Source organism: Nicotiana attenuata, unplaced genomic scaffold (assembly GCF_001879085.1).
Source record: "Nicotiana attenuata strain UT unplaced genomic scaffold, NIATTr2, whole genome shotgun sequence".
Taxonomy (NCBI): domain Eukaryota; kingdom Viridiplantae; phylum Streptophyta; class Magnoliopsida; order Solanales; family Solanaceae; genus Nicotiana; species Nicotiana attenuata.
In genome coordinates, this window is record NW_017671726.1 from 24604 (window position 1) to 45800 (window position 21197).

Genomic DNA, 21197 nt, shown 5'->3' on the forward strand with positions numbered 1-21197 from the left:
GATAATGTCCAGATCCACCTGCCTCAAATCCTGTACATTTAAGTACAGAAGCATAGTATGAGTACATAAACCACATGTACTCAGTAAGTATCCCGTCTAATCTCAAAGAGGTAGAGACGAGAGGTCGACTTGATACTTACTAAGGTCAAGATAATATAATAATAAAGTGAGATATACAGTATGAAGAATTTCCAATAACACAAGTTTAAGAGAAGAGTCATATTCATGTTCTTGACATAATTAAACTACCAGTTTTCCCTTTTTCGTATTAAACAAGTGATCATTTCATATCTAAATGTAAGCATATAAATCATGCACAATCATGTTGAGGTCGACGGCCCGCTCCAATAGAAAATAAATTGTGCACTGCCGAGGGTCGAGCGGCACGAACCATAGATGCATCTATTCTCACTGAGGCGATCGGCCCGGTCCATAATCATCAAGAAAATATCAGGAAAAGCACATAAGGCTCAATTACATACAAGGGAATTCCTACCAAGACTCAACAAACTCATAAGTTCACTTTTCATTTCCTCAAGTCTCTAGCAAATCATAAATGATCATATTGGCAATTTAAAACAAGAAATATTCCCCAATTAGACATGACGTGGGTCCTAAACTACCCGAACAATTATCATTATAGTAGCTACGCACGGACTCTCGTCACCTAGTACGTACGTAGCCCCCGCATTTAACAACAATTACTCATTTATAATCCTATGGGGACAATTCCCTCTTACAAGGTTAGAAAGGAGACTCGCCTCGCTCCAAAGTGCACTTCCAATGTCCAAGAACGAGCCCAAGTCCTTAATTCGAAGCCGAACAATCCCAAACTAATCAAACGAAGTAAGAACTAGTAAATAAAGGCTTACAAGGTCGAACTCTAACTATTTAGGCAATTTTCTAACCATTAACACAAGTTTCCTAAATTCCGACCCCGGACCCACGTGCCCGGATTCCGAGATTTTTCGAAGGAAGTTGTTCTCTATCACCTAAGGATCACAAATATATGATTTCTAGTTCATTACATGGCAAATTTTTATGTTAAATTCTTAGTTTTATTAAAACCCTAGGTCTAGCTCAAATTCTTGATTTTTACTAAATTTTTGGTGTTTAATCTACCTAATATACATGTATTTAAGCTAAGGATGAAGGGAAATTACTTACCTTACCAAGTTATGTGGAAACCCTCTCTTGGAAGAACCCAAATCGCCTAAGTGTAGAGTGAAAAATGAGAGAAATGAGTTTGAGTTCGTATTAAATGAACCCTTCTGCCCCCAGTTATTTTCGCATCTGCGGAAGTATTTCCGCTTCTGCGGAATTTGGCCGCTTCTGCGGCTTTTGGGATTTGGGGCTCGACCGCTTCTGCGGTCTGGGAGCCGCATAGGCGGAACTGCTTCTGCGGTCCCTGGGCCGCTTTTGCGGTTTCCCCTGGCCTGCCCCTTCTCCGCTTCTGCGATCTAATGACCACATCTGCAGTCCCGCTTCTGCGATCTATGACAGAAGAAGCAAGCTTTAGTCATTTTCCAAATTCTAACTTCACTCGAGCCTAGCTCGTTTGACGCTCGGGGCTCCCGTGCCCCGCCCGAACATACCGACAATTCTGAAATCACGAGGCGGACCTACTCGAGCCCTCGAAACACTCAAAACAACGCTAAATCGAGGAACAAACCCCAAAACCAAATGAATCAAATCATTGAACTTCAAGTTCTTAATTCTCCTCCAACGGGTCTGTGACGACCCGACCCGTCGTCACGTGAGTTACCGCCCCGTTTTCTCTATTTTCGATTTCCTTATGTGTTATTATACGAGTCTTGTGTGAATGAGTTGATTTGGATTGATTCTGGATGGAAATGAGACACTTAGTCTATTCAAGGAAGGTTTGTTTTGGAAAAGTCAACCGGATGTTGACTATTGAGTTAGAGGGCTCGGATGTGATTTTCGGTGATTCGGTTAGCTTCGGGGGATGATTTGAGACTTAGGAGTGTGACCGGAATTGATTTTGGAGGTCCGATGTAGAATTAGGCTTGAATTGGAAAAGTTAGTGTTTTGGCGAATTCCGGTTGATAGGTGAGATTTTGATCCGAGGGTCGGAATGGAATTCCGAGAGTTGCAGTAGCTTCGTTAGGTGATTTGGGATGTGTGTGCAAAATTTCAGATGATTCGGAGGTGGTTTGGTTGGGTTTTTGATCGAATGCGAGTTTCGGAAGAATTTTGGGAGAACTTAGGCTTGGATTTGATGTAATTTGATGGTTTTAGTGTTAATCGTGGTGTTTTGATGATTGGAACAAGTTTGAGTGATGTTTTAAGATATGTTGGTGTTTTTGGTTGAGGTCCCGGGGGCCTCGGGGTGAGTTCGGATGGTTAAACGGAGAGTTTTGGAATTTTTCATGTTGCTGAGCCTGCTGCAACTGGTATTTTCGCTTCTGCAAATCTTGGACCGCAGAAGCGGACACGCTTGTGCGAAGGATTGACCGCAGAAGCGGTGAGGAGGCCTGGGCACCGGTTCCGCAGAAGCGATTGTCTAACCGCAGAAGCGGTATCGCTTATGCGTTTGTGTAACCGCAGAAGCGGTTGAGCTCGAGTTTGGAATTTTCGCAGAAGCGGAAGAAAAGTCGCGGAAGCGGTCCCGCATAAGCGGGAAAGGGACCGCAAAAGCGAAAAGAGCTGGGCAGATTTATATTATTTCTTCCGCGAGCTAGGTCTTATTTTCACCATTGTTGAGCAACCTTGGGAGCTTTTTGACGAGGATTAAGGAGGGTTTCGACGGGAATTGATTGGATGTGAGTCTCGTGACCTAGAATCATCATTTTTTTGAAGAATCAACACCTAAATTCATGGAAATTTGATTAAAAAATGGAAGAACTAGGGCTTGACTTTTGAAATGGAAATTTGGAGTTTGAGGGAGCATTGGAGCTCGGATTTTGGTAAATTTGATATGTATGGACTCGTGGCGAGGTAAGGAATCCATTGATGTTAATTTTATAATTTTTCGAGAAGTTGGCCCGGGGCTCGGGTTTTGCTAGTTTCGAGATTTTTGCTATATTTTGATTGTTTTCGATTGGGTATTGTTCCCTTGGCATATTGTGATGTATTCGCTCTGATGTTGGATAGATTCGACGCGCGTGGAGGCCGATTTGAGGGGCAAAGGCGTCGCGAGCTAGAGATTTCACCGGTTCGAGGTGAGTAATGATTGTAAATGATAGTCTGAGGGTTTGAAACCCCGGATTTGCACATCATAGTGCTGTATTGAGGTGACTTGCACGCCGGATAGCGAGCGTGGGTTAGAGCACCGTTGGGGATTGTGACTTGGTCCGTCCCGATTGATGAAATTACTACTTATTTGACTGAAACTACTTGTTATCATCATAATGTGGGCTGATTGCCATGTTTGGGCTTCGTGCCAACTATGTGAATCCTTTAGGGATTGATATCACTGTTTTCGCATTACTTTGCATATTACTTGATCTCGGTCCAGGGTTTTAATACTGTTTTGCAAACTCAGCCATTTTTCTAAGATTTGAAAACTTAAACAATATTTTATTGACGTTTTGAGCTGAGAACTATTATTTTAATATTGCCTAAGTGGCTTATGTGCATTTCTGGACTGAGCATGGATCGGGCTGCGCGCCGCAGCAGTGTTATAGTGATTTCTGGAAATATGGATGGCTCGGGCTGCGCGCCGCAGCGGTATTGTATTGATATTGAGGCCGAGGGCCTGGTTGGTGCCACGAGATGGCTTGATTATTTGCGCTTGGGCTGTAGGAGCCCCTCCGGAGTCTGTACACACCCCCAGTGAGCGCCGTCGACGTTAAATATATGGATGGCTCGGGCTGCACGGCGCAGTGGGTACCGGTATGTACCGTCATATGCATTGCATTGCATTCATGCATTTGTTCCTATTTGTATTATTTGTCATGACATTCCAGCACTCGCATTTCATTGGCTTCTATGCTACTTCTTGTACTGCTTACCTGATACCCTGGTGTTATTTGTTAATGGAGTGTTGTGCCCGAGGGGCTGACTTTTGTGCTGACTTGCACTATCTGTTTCGCATTCATTTGCTCACTGTTGGAAAGAGATATTTTCAAAAGAGGTTTTAAACTGAGTCCAGATATTTCTAAAGATTTTCACGGTTTCACTGTTTTTCTCAAAGGGTTACACTATTCTATATAGCATGATGGCTTGTTTTACGTGGTTTCTTGCTGCTCAGTTATTATTTACCTTTATTACTCACTGAGTTGGAGTACTCACTTTACTCCCTGCACCTCGCGTGCAGATGCAGGTATTTGTTTACCCGGTAGCGGGTTTGAGCTGGTTGAGGATTTTGCTATCGTAGCTGAGCAAGGTGACCGCCAGCATTTGCGGCACCGGATTTCTTCTTTTTAATTCTAAATTTTAATCCATGTATTACAGGCCTTGTAGATGTATTAAAAATCCTTCTAGATGCTCGTAGCTTGTGACACCCCGGTCGGGCTGTGTCGGGACGGTTCCCTATTTTTATCACTTTTCTTCCGCACATATGATATTTTTGTTAATGTTTTAGACTTATTCATGCTAAGTAAGTATTAAAGAGGTATTGATGTTCTGTTGGCTGGCCTTGTCTTCACGAGAGGCGCCATCACGACCGGGTTTGGGAATTGGGTCGTGACATAACATCACCAACGACAACATAAGACAACTTAAGTACTACTTAAAAATAAAAATAACTTTAGACGAGACAAAAACACTGAAAATAAGAATAATAACATAATTGCATTCCCCAGTAAAATGATCAAACTTTAGTTTTGATCTCCAAAGAAATCTTCAACTTCCAAATGAGTAAGATCATCGAGGCCTTGAAAATCATCATCATTCAAAGCAAGATTTGTCTCGGCATTGTCAGCATTTTTGTTTGAAAGCCCTGCCTCAAAATCATTTTTAAAGGTTATGTGAGACTCTGGGGCATTAGCAGAAGATGCTCCAACATTATTTGCCTTTCTTTTGATGGAGTTTTGATAAAGCCTGACAAAATGCTCAGGTGCACGACATTCAATTTACCAATGACCTTTCATGCCACAACGGTGGCAGTTACCGCTTTTGCCTCTTGAAGGATTGTTTTGAGAACCCATATTGTTCTCTCGTTTGCCATGACCACCACGATGATGACTATTATATCGTCTCTTACCATTGCCATGCCCATGTACATTCATATGGCCATGATTATTATTCTGTCTTTTTCCAGACTTATCACGTCTAGCTGCCATATTCGTTTTAGGAAGCATAGCTGAGCCTGCAGGACGTGCTTCATGATTTTTCAGCAAAAGGGTATTATGTTGCTCAGATACCAGAAGGCATGAGATCAATTCAGAATACTTTTTAAAACCACTTTCACGGTATTGCTGCTGTAATACTATATTTGAGGAATGAAAAGTCGTAAGAGTCTTTTCCAACAAATCCTCATCATTCATAACATCCCCACAAAATTTCAATTCGGAAGTTATTTGAAATACAACAGAGTTATACTCACTTACGGTCTTAAAATCTTGCAACCGTAAGTGCATCCACTCATATCGAGCCCTTGGCAATACCGTAGCCTTAAGGAGATCATACCTTTCCTTCAGGCCAGTCCACAATTCAAGTGGATATTTCACTGTCAAATATTCAACCTTCAAACCTTCATCCAAATGATGACGAAGGAAAATCATGGCCTTCGCTTTGTCATGGCTTGATGCCTCATTACCCTGAGTAATGAAGTTACCAAGGCCTTTAGCGGCTAAGTGAATCTCAGCATCGAGAACCCATGATAGGTAATTCTTTCCGGAAATGTCATGTGCCACAAACTCAAGCTATGACAAATTCGACATAGTAAAAACTATCAAAGAAAATAAATGAATTAGAAATAGTAAAAAGAAATAAACAAAAATATTTTCATCAAAGGGTCAATCTGATCATATCGCATAAAAATAATAACATCAATTGACCAGTTAATCACCATAAAAATATATGAATAAGTTATGCTGCAATAATAAATATAAACATATAATTCTTCAAAATAAACAAAAACATTTTTTCCCCGAAAGCCATTACTCGTAAGGAAAGAAATCGGGAAGTCATTTGATAGAGTATTAAAATAGTAGGAAAAACTATTTCAACTAATCTTAACTATTCTCACAAACATGTCAACTATTGGCATAAACATAATGCACTCAGTATAATTGTCTTATTTTTCTTTTACGAGACACCACATAATTCTAATTGAATAAATCCAAAAGAAGTAGATTCCACATAAAAGAAATGCGTAGCAACAATTTGATAATTTGAACACTAGGTTGTAGATATATACCTTTGCAAGTGGAATTCAATCTTGAGGTTAGAGACTTCGTGCTGATAACGTATTAAGAAATGTAGCTCAAAGTAACAATATAAAACAAGAAGATAAATAGAATAAGAAAAGAAAAGATAAATTTCTTATTTCAATAAGTGTTCAAGTGTGTTCCATCTCACATTTCATGCCTCTATTTATACTATTACATATGAAGGTTACAAAATGATTGTCTTAAACATGACATTAACAATTGAGATCATGCGGGAAGAACATGGGGAGGGGTTATGGAGGTGTGGGAGTTACAATCATAATGGTGATGAATGGTGGGAGGTTATTTACATCATGGGTAAAAGTAGTGGGAGTAGTGAACATCCACATTTACTAAAGATTTTATAACATTTTTAAAATATTTCCTCATTAACTCATTTTTCTCTAATTGGAGTAAAATATTTTCCCTATCAAAAGAAAAGAAATATTTTCCAAAACTCTTTTGCAACTTCTCCACGCTAACCCATCACCACCACACCCCACCTACCTCCCACCCCTATGTAATACCTCACATTTAAAAATAAGGATAGTTAAGTAATTGACAAAAAAGAAGAAGAAGAAGAATCATATCGTAGTGATAGTCGAGGTTATATCATTTAGGCAGGCTCTACAATTATTGAATAAGAGTGGTTAGGGTCTCGTAACTATCGTAAAGAGATCCAAGAGATGTGAAACTTAGGTTGAAAAAATAAAATTATCATAGTGAGAGATTTTCTAATGTATCTGAGGATTAACAAGGACTATCTCCAATATGAGAAATAAATTTCGGTATTGATTTGACACCTCACGCGTAAACCATATCATATGGCACCGATGAAGTTGAGAAAGCTAATTAACAATTGCAAGACCTACCGGATACGGGTTTTATCATATCGAGTGTTGCGCCATGGGGTACACCAATATTGTTTGAAAAAAAAAGGGATGAGTCTTTAAGAATGTAGGCCAACTACAAATAATTAAATAAGATAACAATACAGAACAAATATCCCTTGTCTTGTATGGATAACTTGTTTGTTCAGTTACAATGGGCGATTGATCTTTAGTCTGGTTATCATCAGCTTAGAATAATAAAGAAAGATATTTCAATGTTTGCCTCTAGTACTCGGTACAAACATTATGAGTTACCTGTGATGTCCTTTAGATTGGACAATGCTCCAATTGCATTGATGTATATAATAAATATGGTATCCAAAGTTATTTTTGGAAAAAAAAATTCATAGTTGTTACTTACTATATTCTGGTACCCAGGAAGAGCACGAGAATTACTTGAAAAACATATTAAAGACATTGCAGGAAAATTAACTTTTTACCAAGTTCTTCAATTAGCTAGACTCAATGGTATTCATAGAACACATGGTATCTAGAAGCATCGAGAACCCATGATAGGTAATTCTTTCCAGAAATGTCAAGTGTCACAAACTCAAGCTTTGATAAATTCGACATAGTAAAAACTATCAACGAAAATAAATGAATTAGAAATAGTAAAAAGAAATAAACATATAATTCTTCAAAATAAACAAAAACATTTTTTCCCCGAAAGCCATTAGTCGTAAGGAAGGAAATCGGGAAGTCATTTGATAGAGTATTAAAATAGTAGGAAAAACTATTTCAACTAATCTTAACTATTCTGACAAACATGTCAACTATTGGCATAAACATAATGCACTCAGTATAATTGTCTTATTTCTCTTTTACGAGACACCACATAATTCTAATTGAATAAATCCAAAAGAAGTAGATTCCACATAAAAGAAATGCGTAGCAACAATTTGATAATTTGAACACTAGGTTGTAGATATATACCTTTGCAAGTGGAATTCAATCTTGAGGTTAGAGACTTCGTGCTGATAACGTATTAAGAAATGTAGCTCAAAGTTACAATATAAAACAAGAAGATAAATAGAATAAGAAAAGAAGAGATAACTTTCTTAATTCATCAAGAGTTCAAGTGTGTTCCATCTCACATTTCATGCCTCTATTTATACTATTACATATGAAGGTTACAAAATGATTGTCTTATACATGACATTAACAATTGAGATCATGCGGGAAGAACATGGGGAGGGGTTATGGAGGTGTGGGAGTTACAATCATAATGGTGATGAGTAGTGGGAGGTTATTTACATCATGGGTGAAAGTAGTGAGAGTAGTGGACATCCACATTTACTTAAGATTTTATAACATTTTGAAAATATTTCCTCATTAACTCATTTTTCTCTAATTGGAATAAAATATTTTCCCAATCAAAAGAAAGGAAAATATTTTCCAAAACTCTTTTGCAACTTCTGTACGCTATTCCCCATCACCACCACACCCCACCTACATCCCACCCCTATGTAATACCTCACATTTAAAAATAAGGATAGTTAAGTAATTGACAAAAAAGAAGAAGAAGAAGAATCATATCATAGTGATAGTCGAGGTTATATCATTTACGCAGGTTCTACAATTATTGAATAAGATTGGATAGGGCCTCGTAACTATCGTAAAGAGATCCAAGAGATGTGAAACTTAGGTTGAAAAAATAAAATTATCATAGTGAGAGATTTTCTAATGTATCTGAGGACTAACAAGGACTATCTCCAATATGAGAAATAAATTTCGGTATTGATTTGACACCTGACGCGTAAACCATATCATATGGCACCAATGAAGTTGAGAAAGCTAATTAACAATGGCAAGACCTACCGGATACGGGTTTTATCATATCGAGTGTTGCGCCATGGGGTACACCAATATTGTTTGAAAAAAAAAGGGATGAGTCTTTAAGAATGTAGGCCAACTACAAATAATTAAATAAGATAACAATACAGAACAAATATCCCTTGTCTTGTATGGATAACTTGTTTGTTCAGTTACAATGGGCAATTGATCTTTATTCTGGTTATCATCAGCTTAGAATAATAAAGAAAGATATTTCAATGTTTGCTTCTAGTACTCGGTACAAACATTATGAGTTACCTGTGATGTCCTTTAGATTGGCCAATGCTCCAATTGCATTGATGTATATAATAAATATGGTATTCAAAGTTATGTTGGGAAAAAAAAATTCATAGTTGTTACTTACTATATTCTGGTACCCAGGAAGAGCACGAGAATTACTTGAAAAACATATTAAAGACACTGCAGGAAAATCAACTTTTTACCAAGTTCTTCAATTAGCTAGACTCAGTGGTATTCATAGGACACATGGTATCTAGAAGCATCGAGAACCCATGATAGGTAATTCTTTCCAAAAATGTCAAGTGCCACAAACTCAAGCTTTGACAAATTCGACATTGTAAAAACTATCAACGAAAATAAATGAATTAGAAATAGTAAAAAGAAATAAACAAAAATATTTTCATCAAAGGGTCAATCTGATCATATCGCATAAAATAAATAATATCAATTGACCAGTTAATCACCATAAAAATACATGAATTAGTAATGCTACAATAATAAATATAAACATATAATTTTTCAAAATAAACAAAAATAGTTTTTCCCCGATCCGTTAGTCGTAAGGAAATAAATCGGGAAGTCATTTGATAGAGTATTAAAATAGTAGGAAGAACTATTTCAACTAATCTTAACTATTCAGACAAACATGTCAACTATTGGCATAAACATAATGCACTCAGTATAATTGTCTTATTTCTCTTTTACGAGACACCACATAATTCTAATTGAATAAATCCAAAAGAAGTAGATTCCAAATAAAAGAAATGCGTAGCAACAATTTGATAATTTGAACACTAGGTTGTAGATATATACCTTTGCAAGTGGAATTCAATCTTGAGGTTAGAGACTTCGTGCTGATAACGTATTAAGAAATGTAGCTCAAAGTTACAATATAAAACAAGAAGATAAATAGAATAAGAAAAGAAGAGATAACTTTCTTAATTCATCAAGAGTTCAAGTGTGTTCCATCTCACATTTCATGCCTCTATTTATACTATTACATATGAAGGTTACAAAATGATTGTCTTATACATGACATTAACAATTGAGATCATGCGGGAAGAACATGGGGAGGGGTTATGGAGATGTGGGAGTTACAATCATAATGGTGATGAGTAGCGGGAGGTTATTTACATCATGGGTGAAAGTAGTGAGAGTAGTGGACATCCACATTTACTAAAGATTTTATAACATTTTGAAAATATTTCCTCATTAACTCATTTTTCTCTAATTGGAGTAAAATATTTTCCCTATCAAAAGAAAGGAAAATATTTTCCAAAACTCTTTTGCAACTTCTGTATGCTATTCTCCATCACCACCACACGCCACCTACCTTCCACCCCTATGTAATACCTCACATTTAAAAATAAGGATAGTTAAGTAATTGACAAAAAAGAAGAAGAAGAAGAATCATATCGTAGTGATAGTCGAGGTTATACCATTTACGCAGGCTCTACAATTATTAATAAGATTGGTTAGGGTCTCGTAACTATCGTAAAGAGATCCAAGAGATGTGAAACTTAGGTTGAAAAAATAAAAGTATCATAGTGAGAGATTTTCTAATGTATCTGAGGATTAACAAGGACTATCTCCAATATGAGAAATAAATTTCGGTATTGATTTGACACCTGACGCGTAAACCAATATCATATGGCACCAATGAAGTTTAGAGCTAATTAAAAATTGCAAGACCTACCGGATATGGGTTTTATCATATCGGGCGTTGCGCCATGGGGTACACCAATATTGTTTGAAAAAAAAAGGGATGAGTCTTTAAGAATGTGGGCCAACTAAAAATAATTAAATAAGATAACAATACAGAACAAATATCCCTTGTCTTGTATAGATAACTTGTTTGATCAGTTACAATGCGCGATTGATCTTTAGTCTGGTTATCATCAGCTTAGAATAAGAAAGAAAGATATTTCAATGTTTGTCTCTAGTACTCTGTACAAACATTATGAGTTACATGTGATGTCCTTTATATTGGCCAATGCTCCAATTGCATTGATGTATAAAATAAATATGGTATTCAAAGTTATTTTTGGAAAAAAAATTCGTAGTTGTTACTTACTATATTCTGGTACCCAGGAAGAGCACGAGAATTACTTGAAAAATATGTTAAAGACACTGTAGGAAAATTAACTTTTTACCAAGTTCTTCAATTAGCTAGACTCAGTGGTATTCATAGGACACATGGTATCTAGAAGCATCGAGAATCCATGATAGGTAATTCTTTCCTGAAATGTCAAGTGCCACAAACTCAAGCTTTAACAAATTCGACATAGTAAAAACTATCAAAGAAAATAAATGAATTAGAAATAGTAAAAAGAAATAAACAAAAATATTTTCATCAAAGGGTCAATCTGATCATATCGCATAAAAATAATAACATCAATTGACCAGTTAATCACCATAAAAATATATGAATTAGTTATGCTGCAATAATAAATATAAACATATAATTCTTCAAAATAAACAAAACATTTTTTCCCCGAAAGCCATTAGTCGTAAGGAAAGAAATCGGGAAGTCATTTGATAGAGTATTAAAATAGTTGGAAAAACTATTTAAACTAATCTTAACTATTCTGACAAACATGTCAACTATTGGCATAAACATAATGCATTCAGTATAATTGTCTTATTTCACTTTTACGAGACACCATACAATTCTAATTGAATAAATCCAAAAGAAGTAGATTCCACATAAAAGAAATGCGTAGCAACAATTTGATAATTTGAACACTAGGTTGTAGATATATACCTTTGCAAGTGGAATTCAATCTTGAGGTTAGAGACTTCGTGCTGATAACGTATTAAGAAATGTAGCTCAAAGTAACAATATAAATGAAGAAGATAAATAGAATAAGAAAAGAAGAGATAACTTTCTTATTTCATCAAGTGTTCAAGTATGTTCCATCTCACGTTTCATGCCTCTATTTATACTATTACATATGAAGGTTACAAAATGATTGTCTTAAACATGACATTGACAATTGAGATCATGCGGGAAGATCATGGGGAGGGGTATGGGAGTTACAATCATAATGGTGATGAGTAGTGGGAGGTTATTTACATCATGGGTGAAAGTAGTGGGAGTAGTGGACATCCACATTTATTAAAGCTTTCATAACATTTTGAAAATATTTCCTCATTAACTCATTTTTCTCTAATTGGAGTATAATATATTCCCTATCAAAAGAAAGAAAAACATTTTCCAAAACTCTTTTGCAACTTTTCCACGGAAGAAGAAGAAGAAGAAGAAGAAGAAGAAGAAGAAGAAGAAGAAGAAGAAGAAGAAGAAGAAGAAGAAGAAGAAGAAGAAGAATATCGTAGTGATAGTCGAGGTTATATCATTTACGCAGGCTCTACAATTATTGAATAAGAGTGGTTAGGGTCTCGTAACTATCATAAAGAGATCCAAGAGATGTGAAACTTAGGTTGAAAAAATAAAAAGTATCATAGTGAGAGATTTTCTAATGTATCTGAGGATTAACAAGGACTATCTCCAATATGAGAAATAAATTTCGGTATTGATTTGACACCTGACGCGTAAACGATATCATATGGCACCAATGAAGTTGAGAGAGTTAATGAACAATTGCAAGACCTACTGGATACGGGTTTTATCATATCGAGTGTTGCGCCATGAGGTACACCAATATTGTTTGGGGAAAAAAGGGATGAGTATTTAAGAATGTAGGCCAACTACAAATAATTAAATAAGATAACAATACAGAACAAATATCCCTTGTCTTGTATAGATAACTTGTTTGATCAGTTACAATGGGCGATTGATCTTTAGTCTGGTTATCATCAGCTTAGAATAAGAAAGAAAGATATTTCAATGTTTGCCTCTAGTACTCGGTACAAACATTATGAGTTACCTGCGATGTCCTTTAGATTGTCCAATACTCTAATTACATTGATGTATATAATAAATATGGTATTCAAAGTTATTTTTGGAAAAAAAATTCATAGTTGTTACTTACTATATTCTGGTACCCAGGAAGAGCACGAGAATTACTTGAAAAACATGTTAAAGACACTACAGGAAAATCAACTTTTTACCAAGTTCTTCAATTAGCTAGACTTAGTGGTATTCATAGGACACATGGTATCTATGAATGAAAAGATGGTAGATTCTAAGAAGATAGAAGCAGTTCATAAATGGCCGAGACCCATTTTTTCCTATAGAGATTGCTTTTGGCGATAGGCTACTATAGGCATTTGTGTAGGATTTCTCTAGATAGCACCACCACTCACCAAGTTAACATAGAAAATTGCTAAATTTCAGTGGTGGAGGAATGTACAACGAGATTCCAGAATCCCAATGCATATTTGACAATTACACCAATATTAGCCTTATTCCAAAAGGCTCTAGAGGATTCACGATGTTATGTGATACTTCGAGGGTAGGATTGGGATATTTTCTAATGCAAAATGGTTGTGTGATAGCCTATGCTTCAAGGCAATTGAAGAAGCTCAAGTTGTATTATGCCACTCATGATTTGGAGATGGTCATAGTGGTATTTCCTTTTAAGATTTAGAGACACTATTTGTACCAAGAAACCTATGAGATTTTTACCTAGCACAAGAGCCTGAAGTACATTTAAAATCAACAGAGATATAAATATTTAGCAATGCTGATGGAGGGAACTAATGAAGATATAATTGTACTATTTTGCATTGTTCGGGAAAGATAAATATTATAGCTTATGCAAAAAAAAAGTATGGGTGATTTGGCGCATGTAGCTCATGTAGAGATACTTCTGGACGAAGATATGCATAGACTAGAGGGTACACGTATTAGATTCAATGTGACAAAAAAAATTCAAAGACATTATTGGCTATTGGTCAAACCTGATGAAGAGTGTATAAAGGCTAGCCAATACGAGGATGAACGATTGTTTAATTACCAAGATTAGTTTTTAGCTGGTAAAAGCAAGGATATGACTGTTAATAGTGAGGGTATGCTTCGACTAGGTAATTAATTGTGTGTAGCAAACATATATGGGTTGAGACAAGCTATTCGTGATGGAGCTCACATGTAACGACCCGAACGGTCATTTTGAGCCTCAGCGCGTCGTTCAGCAGTCTGAGGCCATGAGCAGCTTCATTTCAGGTATTACGACTTGTACGTGTAGTCGGAATTGAATTTCGGGAAATTCGGAGTTGATTTGGGAAGAGAATTCTCATTTCGGAAGCTTAAAGTTGAAAGAATTAAATAGGACGGTATTTTTGAGTGAACACCTCGGAATCGGCAACTGAAGGTTCCAGCAGGTTCGTATGATGGTTTCGGACTTAGGCGTATGCCCGGTTCGGGTTTTGGATAACCCGGGAACGTTTTGGCGCCTATTGTGGAAGTTAGTATTTTAGAAGAAATTTCATAAGTTTGGCTTGAAGTGCATTTCAGTGTTATCAATGTCCGTTTGGGATTCCGAGTCTGTGAAAAGCTTCGTATGGTGATTCTGGAGTTGGGAGCGCGATCGGAAGTGAATTCGGAGGTCCGTAGGTCATTTTGGAGTCATTTGGCTAAAGATAGAAATTTAAAGGTTTTTGAGAAGTTTGACCGGAAGTGAACTTTTTGATATCGGGGTCGGAACCCGATTTCGAAAGTTGGAGTAGGTCCGTAATGTCGAATATGACTTGTCTGCAAAATTCGAGGTCAATCGGGCGTGATTTGATAGGTTTAAACATCGAAAGCAGAAGTTTGAAATTCTAAAGTTCATAAAGCTTGGATTGGAGGTCGATTCGTGGTTTTAGCGTTGTTTGGTATGATACTGGTTGGTATGATTGGTTGGGGTCCCGGGGGCCTCGGGTGGATTCCGGGTGGTTAACGGATCAAAAAAAATGGGATTTTTGGAAGGCTGAGGTTGTTGGTTGCTGTCATAACCGCATCTGCGGTTTTTGGACCGTAGATGCGGGACCGCAGATGCGACACTTCAACCGCAGATGCGGTTTTGGTCTAGAAGTGAAGGGACCGCAGATGCGGTCATTTTTCCGCAGATGCGGTCACTTTTCCGCAGATGCGGGACCGCAGATGCAGTCATTTTTTCGCAGATGCGGTCATTTTTCCGTAGATGCGGAAATTGCTGGAGGCAGAAGGGTGTTTTAAAATCGGGGTTTGAGTTCATTTCACCCATTTTTCTCTTGGTATGGGCGATTTTGGAGAGCTTCAAGTGGGGTGTTTCATCATCATCGATAAGGTAAGCTAACCCCACCTATCTTGAGTTATATATATTGATTTTGTATGGATTTTAGCATGTAAATTGGTAGAAATTGAGGGTTTGAGGGAAAACCTAGAAAATTAGTATTCTTGAATTTCGATCATGATTTTGGGTATGGAATTGAGAGAAAATTATATATTTGAGTTCGTGAGGCTATGGGTAAACTTATTCTTCGAAAATTTTGGAAATCCGGGCACGTGGGCCCGAGGGCGTTTTCGTCAAATTTTCGATCGGGGTCAGGAATTATTATAAATTGGGTTGTAATAAATAATCGAGTATGTATTAATGGATTGGTATCATTATTGGCTAGCTTTGGAGCTTTGTTCATCGGTTCGAGTCTTCGGAACGGCGTGGATGCCGGTTATGCATCTTCGGAGCGAGGTGAGTCTCCTTTCTAACCTTGTAAGAGGGAATTGTCCCCATAGGTAAATTAATTGGTTATGTGCTCCTATTTGTGGGGGCTACGTACGCACGAGGTGACGAGAGTCCGTGCGTAGCTACTATTATGCTATTGTCCGGGTAGTCTAGGACCCAAAAGCATGCTATACTTGGATTAATCGTAAACTTATTGACAGCTCAAATTGCTTAAACCACATCGAATTACTAAATAAATTTAAAAAAGGATTAAACTTCTTTTCTTAAATTGTTTAAAGAGAAAGTGGCTTTTATTGAATAAATATTCTCCGATAAATTCTTAATTGGCCATCTGAGCATGTATTTCTATGTGTGCCTGCGTCGCATGTATGATTCGCGAGCAGGATGATTGTTTATTTTATGTTGACCGCGTCGCATGGATAGTTTGCGAGCGGGGTAATAGATGCATCTATGGTTCGCGCCGTTCGACCCTCGACAGTGCACAGTTTATTTTCTGTTGGAGCGGGCCGTACGCCTCGGCATGATTTGCGCATGCTTGTATTGTTGCCTTGAACTTATTAAAGTTGTTATTGCCTCGTCATGGCTTGAGAATATTTGGATAATATTGAAAAGGAATTTTGGAAATTTCCTATAAACGAATTAATTGTTTACTTGTCTCCTTCTATTGGATTAAAATCATGTTTATAGAAATCCACGATTTAATGTATTATTGACATCATTATTAGACCACTAGTAAGTGTCGAAGTCGACCATCTCGTCTCTACTTCTTCGAGATTAGACGAGATACTCATTGAGTACACGTTATTTTTGTACTCATACTACACTTCTGTGCATTTTTGTTGCACAGGTATATGTAACTCTAGTGGCCTACTGGGCGTAGCAGTATGGTTGATACGGAGACTTAGGTGAGCTGCACTTCTCGCAATAGTGGATTTGTGAGTCGCTACAACAACTCAAGATTCTGAAATGGAAATACAATAGAATTACAATACATTATATAACTAAATTACGCAAACCATTAGAGGTATGATTATATGTGGGAAAGTTGTAAATTGGCTTACAAAGTAGGCACGTTTCTTGCTAATCAAAACCTCTTATAGTAAGGTAAAAATATGCACAGATATACATGAACAGAAAATTATCTTACTCAATAGAGCTCTATGGTCTATCATCTCTAACAGAGGATCTGCAACGATCCGGCCGGTCGTTTCATGAGTTACCACCCCGTTTCCCCCATTTCTGCTTCTTATAGTCTTGTTCAGCTGTGTTATGTGTTATCGGGTTGGTTGGCTTGGGTTCGGAGAGATTTTGGTAAGGTTTGAGACACTTAGTCTCCTTTAAGAAAGCTTAAGTTGGAAAAGTCAACCGGATGTTGACTTATGTGAAATAGGACTCGGATGTGAATTCCGATGATTCGGATAGCTTCGGGAGGTGATTTGGGACTTAGGAGTGTGATCGGAATGTGTTTTGGAGGTCCGGAGTAGATTTAGGCTTGAATTGGCGAAATTGGAATTTTGGCGTTTTCCGGTTGATAGGTGAGATTTTGATATAGGGGTCGGAATAGAATTCCGAAAGTTGCAATAGGTCCATTTTGTCATTTGGGATGTGTGTGCAAAATTTTAGGTTATTCGGACGTGGTTTGATATACTTTTTGATCAAAAGTGTTTTTCGGAAGATTTTGGAACTTTAGGCTTGAATTCGATGTGATTTGGTTGATTCGATGTTGTTTGAGGTGTTTTGAAGATTGGTACAAGTTTGGAGAGTGGTATGTGACTTGGTGGTGCCTTTGGTTGAGGTACCGGGGGCCTCGGGGTGATTCCGGGTGGTTAACGGGTGATTTTGAGACTTGGTTGGACAGCTGAAGTTTTGTGGCTGCTGTCGGAGGCCGCAGGTGCGACTACCGCAGATGCGGGACCAAGCCGCAGAAGCGGCCAGGCAGGGTGTCAGGCGGAACCGCAGAAGCGGGCGCCAAGGCGCAGGTGCGATTGCACAGGTGCGGAAGGCTGACCACTGGTGCAGTCCCAGCCGTTTAAGTGAAAACCACAGATGCGGTTGTTTTGACTGCAGAAGCGGTGCTGCAGAAGCGAAAAAGGGCCGCAGGTGCGGAATCCCTGGGTCAGAATGTATATAATTTTTCCTTCGCGATTTTCAGTGGTTTCACCATTTTTAAACACGTTTTCTGGAGCTTTTGGGCGATTTTGAAGAGAGAATTCAAGGGGACTTCATTGAGGTAAGGTTTTGGATCATAAAAACTCGTCCCAATAGTATTATTTCACGGATTAGACTTGAAATTTGTGGGAAAATTGGGTAAATATGAAGGAAACTAGGGCTTGGAAATTTAGGTCTTTGATTAAGGATTTGATGTGCCATTTGTGGTCGGATTTTGAAGTATTTGATATGCATGAACTCGTGGGAAGATAAGGGTTCCATTAATGTTAGCTTTGCCGGATTCCGAGACGTGGGCCCGGGGGCGGATTTGGTTAATTTCAGGATTTGTACCGTAATTTCATTATTTTTGCATGGGCTTCGTTCCCTTAGCGTATTTTGACGTCGTGATTCCGATTTTTGATAGATTCGACGCGAGTTGAGGCCGAGACGAGGGGCAAAGGCATCTGTCACGACTCAAACCCAGGCCCGGTCGTGATGGCGCCTCTCGTGGGGACAAGGCCAGCCAACCAAACCCAATCCATCCTTTTAAAAACAGTTGAACAATTCATAAGCAGTTTAAAAATGATTTAATGATATTAATTAGCGGAAGTACAACCCAACACAGCCTTAATCGGGGTATCACAAGTCACGAGCATCTATAAGAGTGTAAATACAACTACAAGGTCTAAAAAAATACACTGAATAGGAATAATGAACAACAGAGAGAGAAGCGGTGCTGCGAACGCTGGCAGTCACCTCGCTAAACTCCTATAGCTCTGCCTCCAATCAGCCAAAACTCGCTACTAGGGGAATAATTACCTGCATCTGCACACGAAGTGCAGGGAGTAATATGAGTACTCCAACCCAATAAGTAATAAGAGTAAATAAAGACTGAGCAGTAGGAAATAATGAATTCACATTCGCGTTAGGCTCAATAAACACAACAGGCTTTCAAATCATAATACGAGTCACCCTTCCCTTTTAAAATCCAGCTTTTAGTAAAAATCATTTTTCTTTTTAAATGCTTCCAGCAGTTTCAGTAGGGGTTCAATACCATTTAAAATATTAATAGAGATTAAAGCAATAATCAGCCCCTCGGGCAAAGCATAGTTCGTAAAACAGCCCCTCGAGCAAAACAGTAATCATAAGCGCTTCATAACTTGAAGATCTTAGTGGAAATAACCAATGCCAAATCCATGATTAATTTCTGAACATCTCGTAAACCCCAGTTTAAGTAAAAGTTATTTTAAAATATTTATTCAACTTTCCGACAGAGGCTCAATATAAAGATGAGTGGAAGCAGTCAATAAATCAACATATTCGATAGTAACTCACTTTAAGGAGGAGTGAAATCAATAAGTTCATAAACAGGCCTCTCAGGCAAACAACACTCATATACATGAATATATCTACCGCCCCTCGGGCTAGCCTCTCTGTCACTCGTGACTCAACTCTTACCAATCAGAACTCGTACTCAGCATTCACGCTCAATAGGTACCATATAGTAACCGCTGCGGCGTGCAGCCCGATCCATATACTTCGTCGATGGCGCTCACTGAGGGTGTGCAGACTCCGGGAGGGGTCCCTTACGGCCCAAGCGCAATATTGCTGCGGCGTGCAGCCCGATCCACATAAGTATCGCTGCGGCGTGCAGCCCGATCCATATATATATATATATACATTGCTGCGGCGTGCAGCCCGATCCATAGATATATAATCCTCACAACTAGGCCCTCGGCCTCTCTCAGTCATTGACCTCACCATCAGGCTCTCAGTCTATCTCAATCATCAATCTCACAATTTGACCCTCGGTCTATCTCAGTCATCATCTCACGATCACTCGGACCATCAGTAAAACAGGGAGCTCAGCCCAAAAGAGTTTCCACATTTTTAAGAATATAGCGATAAAGCCAGATTTGAGTAATAAACAGGTAAAACATGACTGAGGATATGCTTTCAAACAAGTTGAATGAGGAAAGATAGTACAAATGCCCCTAAGGGTCTCAACAAGTCGGCACAAGGCCCCAAACATGGTATACAGCCCAAGATATAATAGTATCAACCAATTAACTATCAAGTGCGCATTAAAATAATCGTTCGGGATGGACTAGGTCACAATCCCCAACGGTGCTCTACCCCACGCTCGTCATCTAACGTGTAAGTCACCTCAAAGTAACACAGCGATGTGTAATCCGGGATTTAAAACCCTCAGAACAGCATTTACAATCACTACTTACCTCGAACCGGCGATATCCCTAGCTCGCGACGCCTTTGCTTCTCAAATCGGCCTCCACGCGCGTCGAATCTACCCAAAATCAGAGCGAATACATCACAATATGCTAAGGGAACAAGGCCCAAGCGAGAACAATCGAAAAATATCAAAAATCCCGAAATTAGCAAAACTCGAGCCCCGGGCCCACTTCTCGAAACTCAGAAATTTTCACATCAACGGGTTCCTTATCTCGCCACGAGTCCATACATACCAAAAAATCTCAAATCCAACCTCAAATGGCCCTTAAATTTCCAATTCAAAAGTCCAATTTCTCAAGCCCTAGTTCTTCAATTTTAGGCTTAATTTCCATGAATTTCTATGTGGATTTCACAATAAAAACGTGTATTGAGTTCAAAAATCTTACCTCCAGGTAATACCCCTTGAATCCCTCTTCAATCCTCTTCAAAAAGCTTCAAAATCGACCAACAATGGAGGAACTTAGCCTCAAATTTGCGGAAATGGGTTTTTTAAAACATTCTGCCCAGCACTCAATTTTTACTCAATCGCGATCGCGAAGCACAGCCCACAATTACACTACGCGATCGCGTACTCCCTCACGCGAACGCGATGCTCAGAATCTCCCAACTACGCGATCGCAAATGAAGACACGCGACCACGATTGACAGCAACGCAAAACTACGCGATCGCGACCCTATCTATGCGAACGCGAAGAGAAAACATGGATGCCCCTGAAATAACTCTACGCGATCGCGAGCCTCCTCACGCGATCGCGAAGAGGAAACATCTGCAACAGAGCTGGAGCCAAAACCTGCAATTTTTCCCAACACTGAAATGGTCCGATTGACCACCGAAACTCACCCGAGGCCCTCGGGACCTCAACCAAACATACCAATATAACTCCATAACCATCATT

General features: G+C 38.5%; 1 protein-coding gene across 1 annotated transcript; it reads right to left on the reverse strand.

The window, feature by feature from the left end:
• Positions 1–4781: 4781 nt before the first annotated feature.
• On the reverse strand, positions 4782–9634 carry LOC109209885. Its single transcript, XM_019373245.1, has 3 exons — positions 9569–9634; positions 5041–5828; positions 4782–5004 (listed from the first exon to the last, which is right to left on the reverse strand). The coding sequence occupies exons 1-3, from the start codon at positions 9632–9634 to the stop codon at positions 4782–4784; spliced, it is 1077 nt and encodes a 358-aa protein (XP_019228790.1).
• Between the last annotated feature and the right edge of the window lie 11563 nt (positions 9635–21197).

Coding starts and splice junctions, on each gene's coding strand:
- LOC109209885 (XM_019373245.1), bottom strand. CDS start 9,634: ATGTCGAATTTGTCAAAGCTTGAGTTTGTGGCACTTGACATTTTTGGA. Junction 5,829..9,568: donor GAAAGAATTACCTATCATGG/GTTCTCGATGCT, acceptor AATTTGTCATAG/CTTGAGTTTGTGGCACATGA. Junction 5,005..5,040: donor TGTGGCATGAAAGGTCATTG/GTAAATTGAATG, acceptor GCATTTTGTCAG/GCTTTATCAAAACTCCATCA.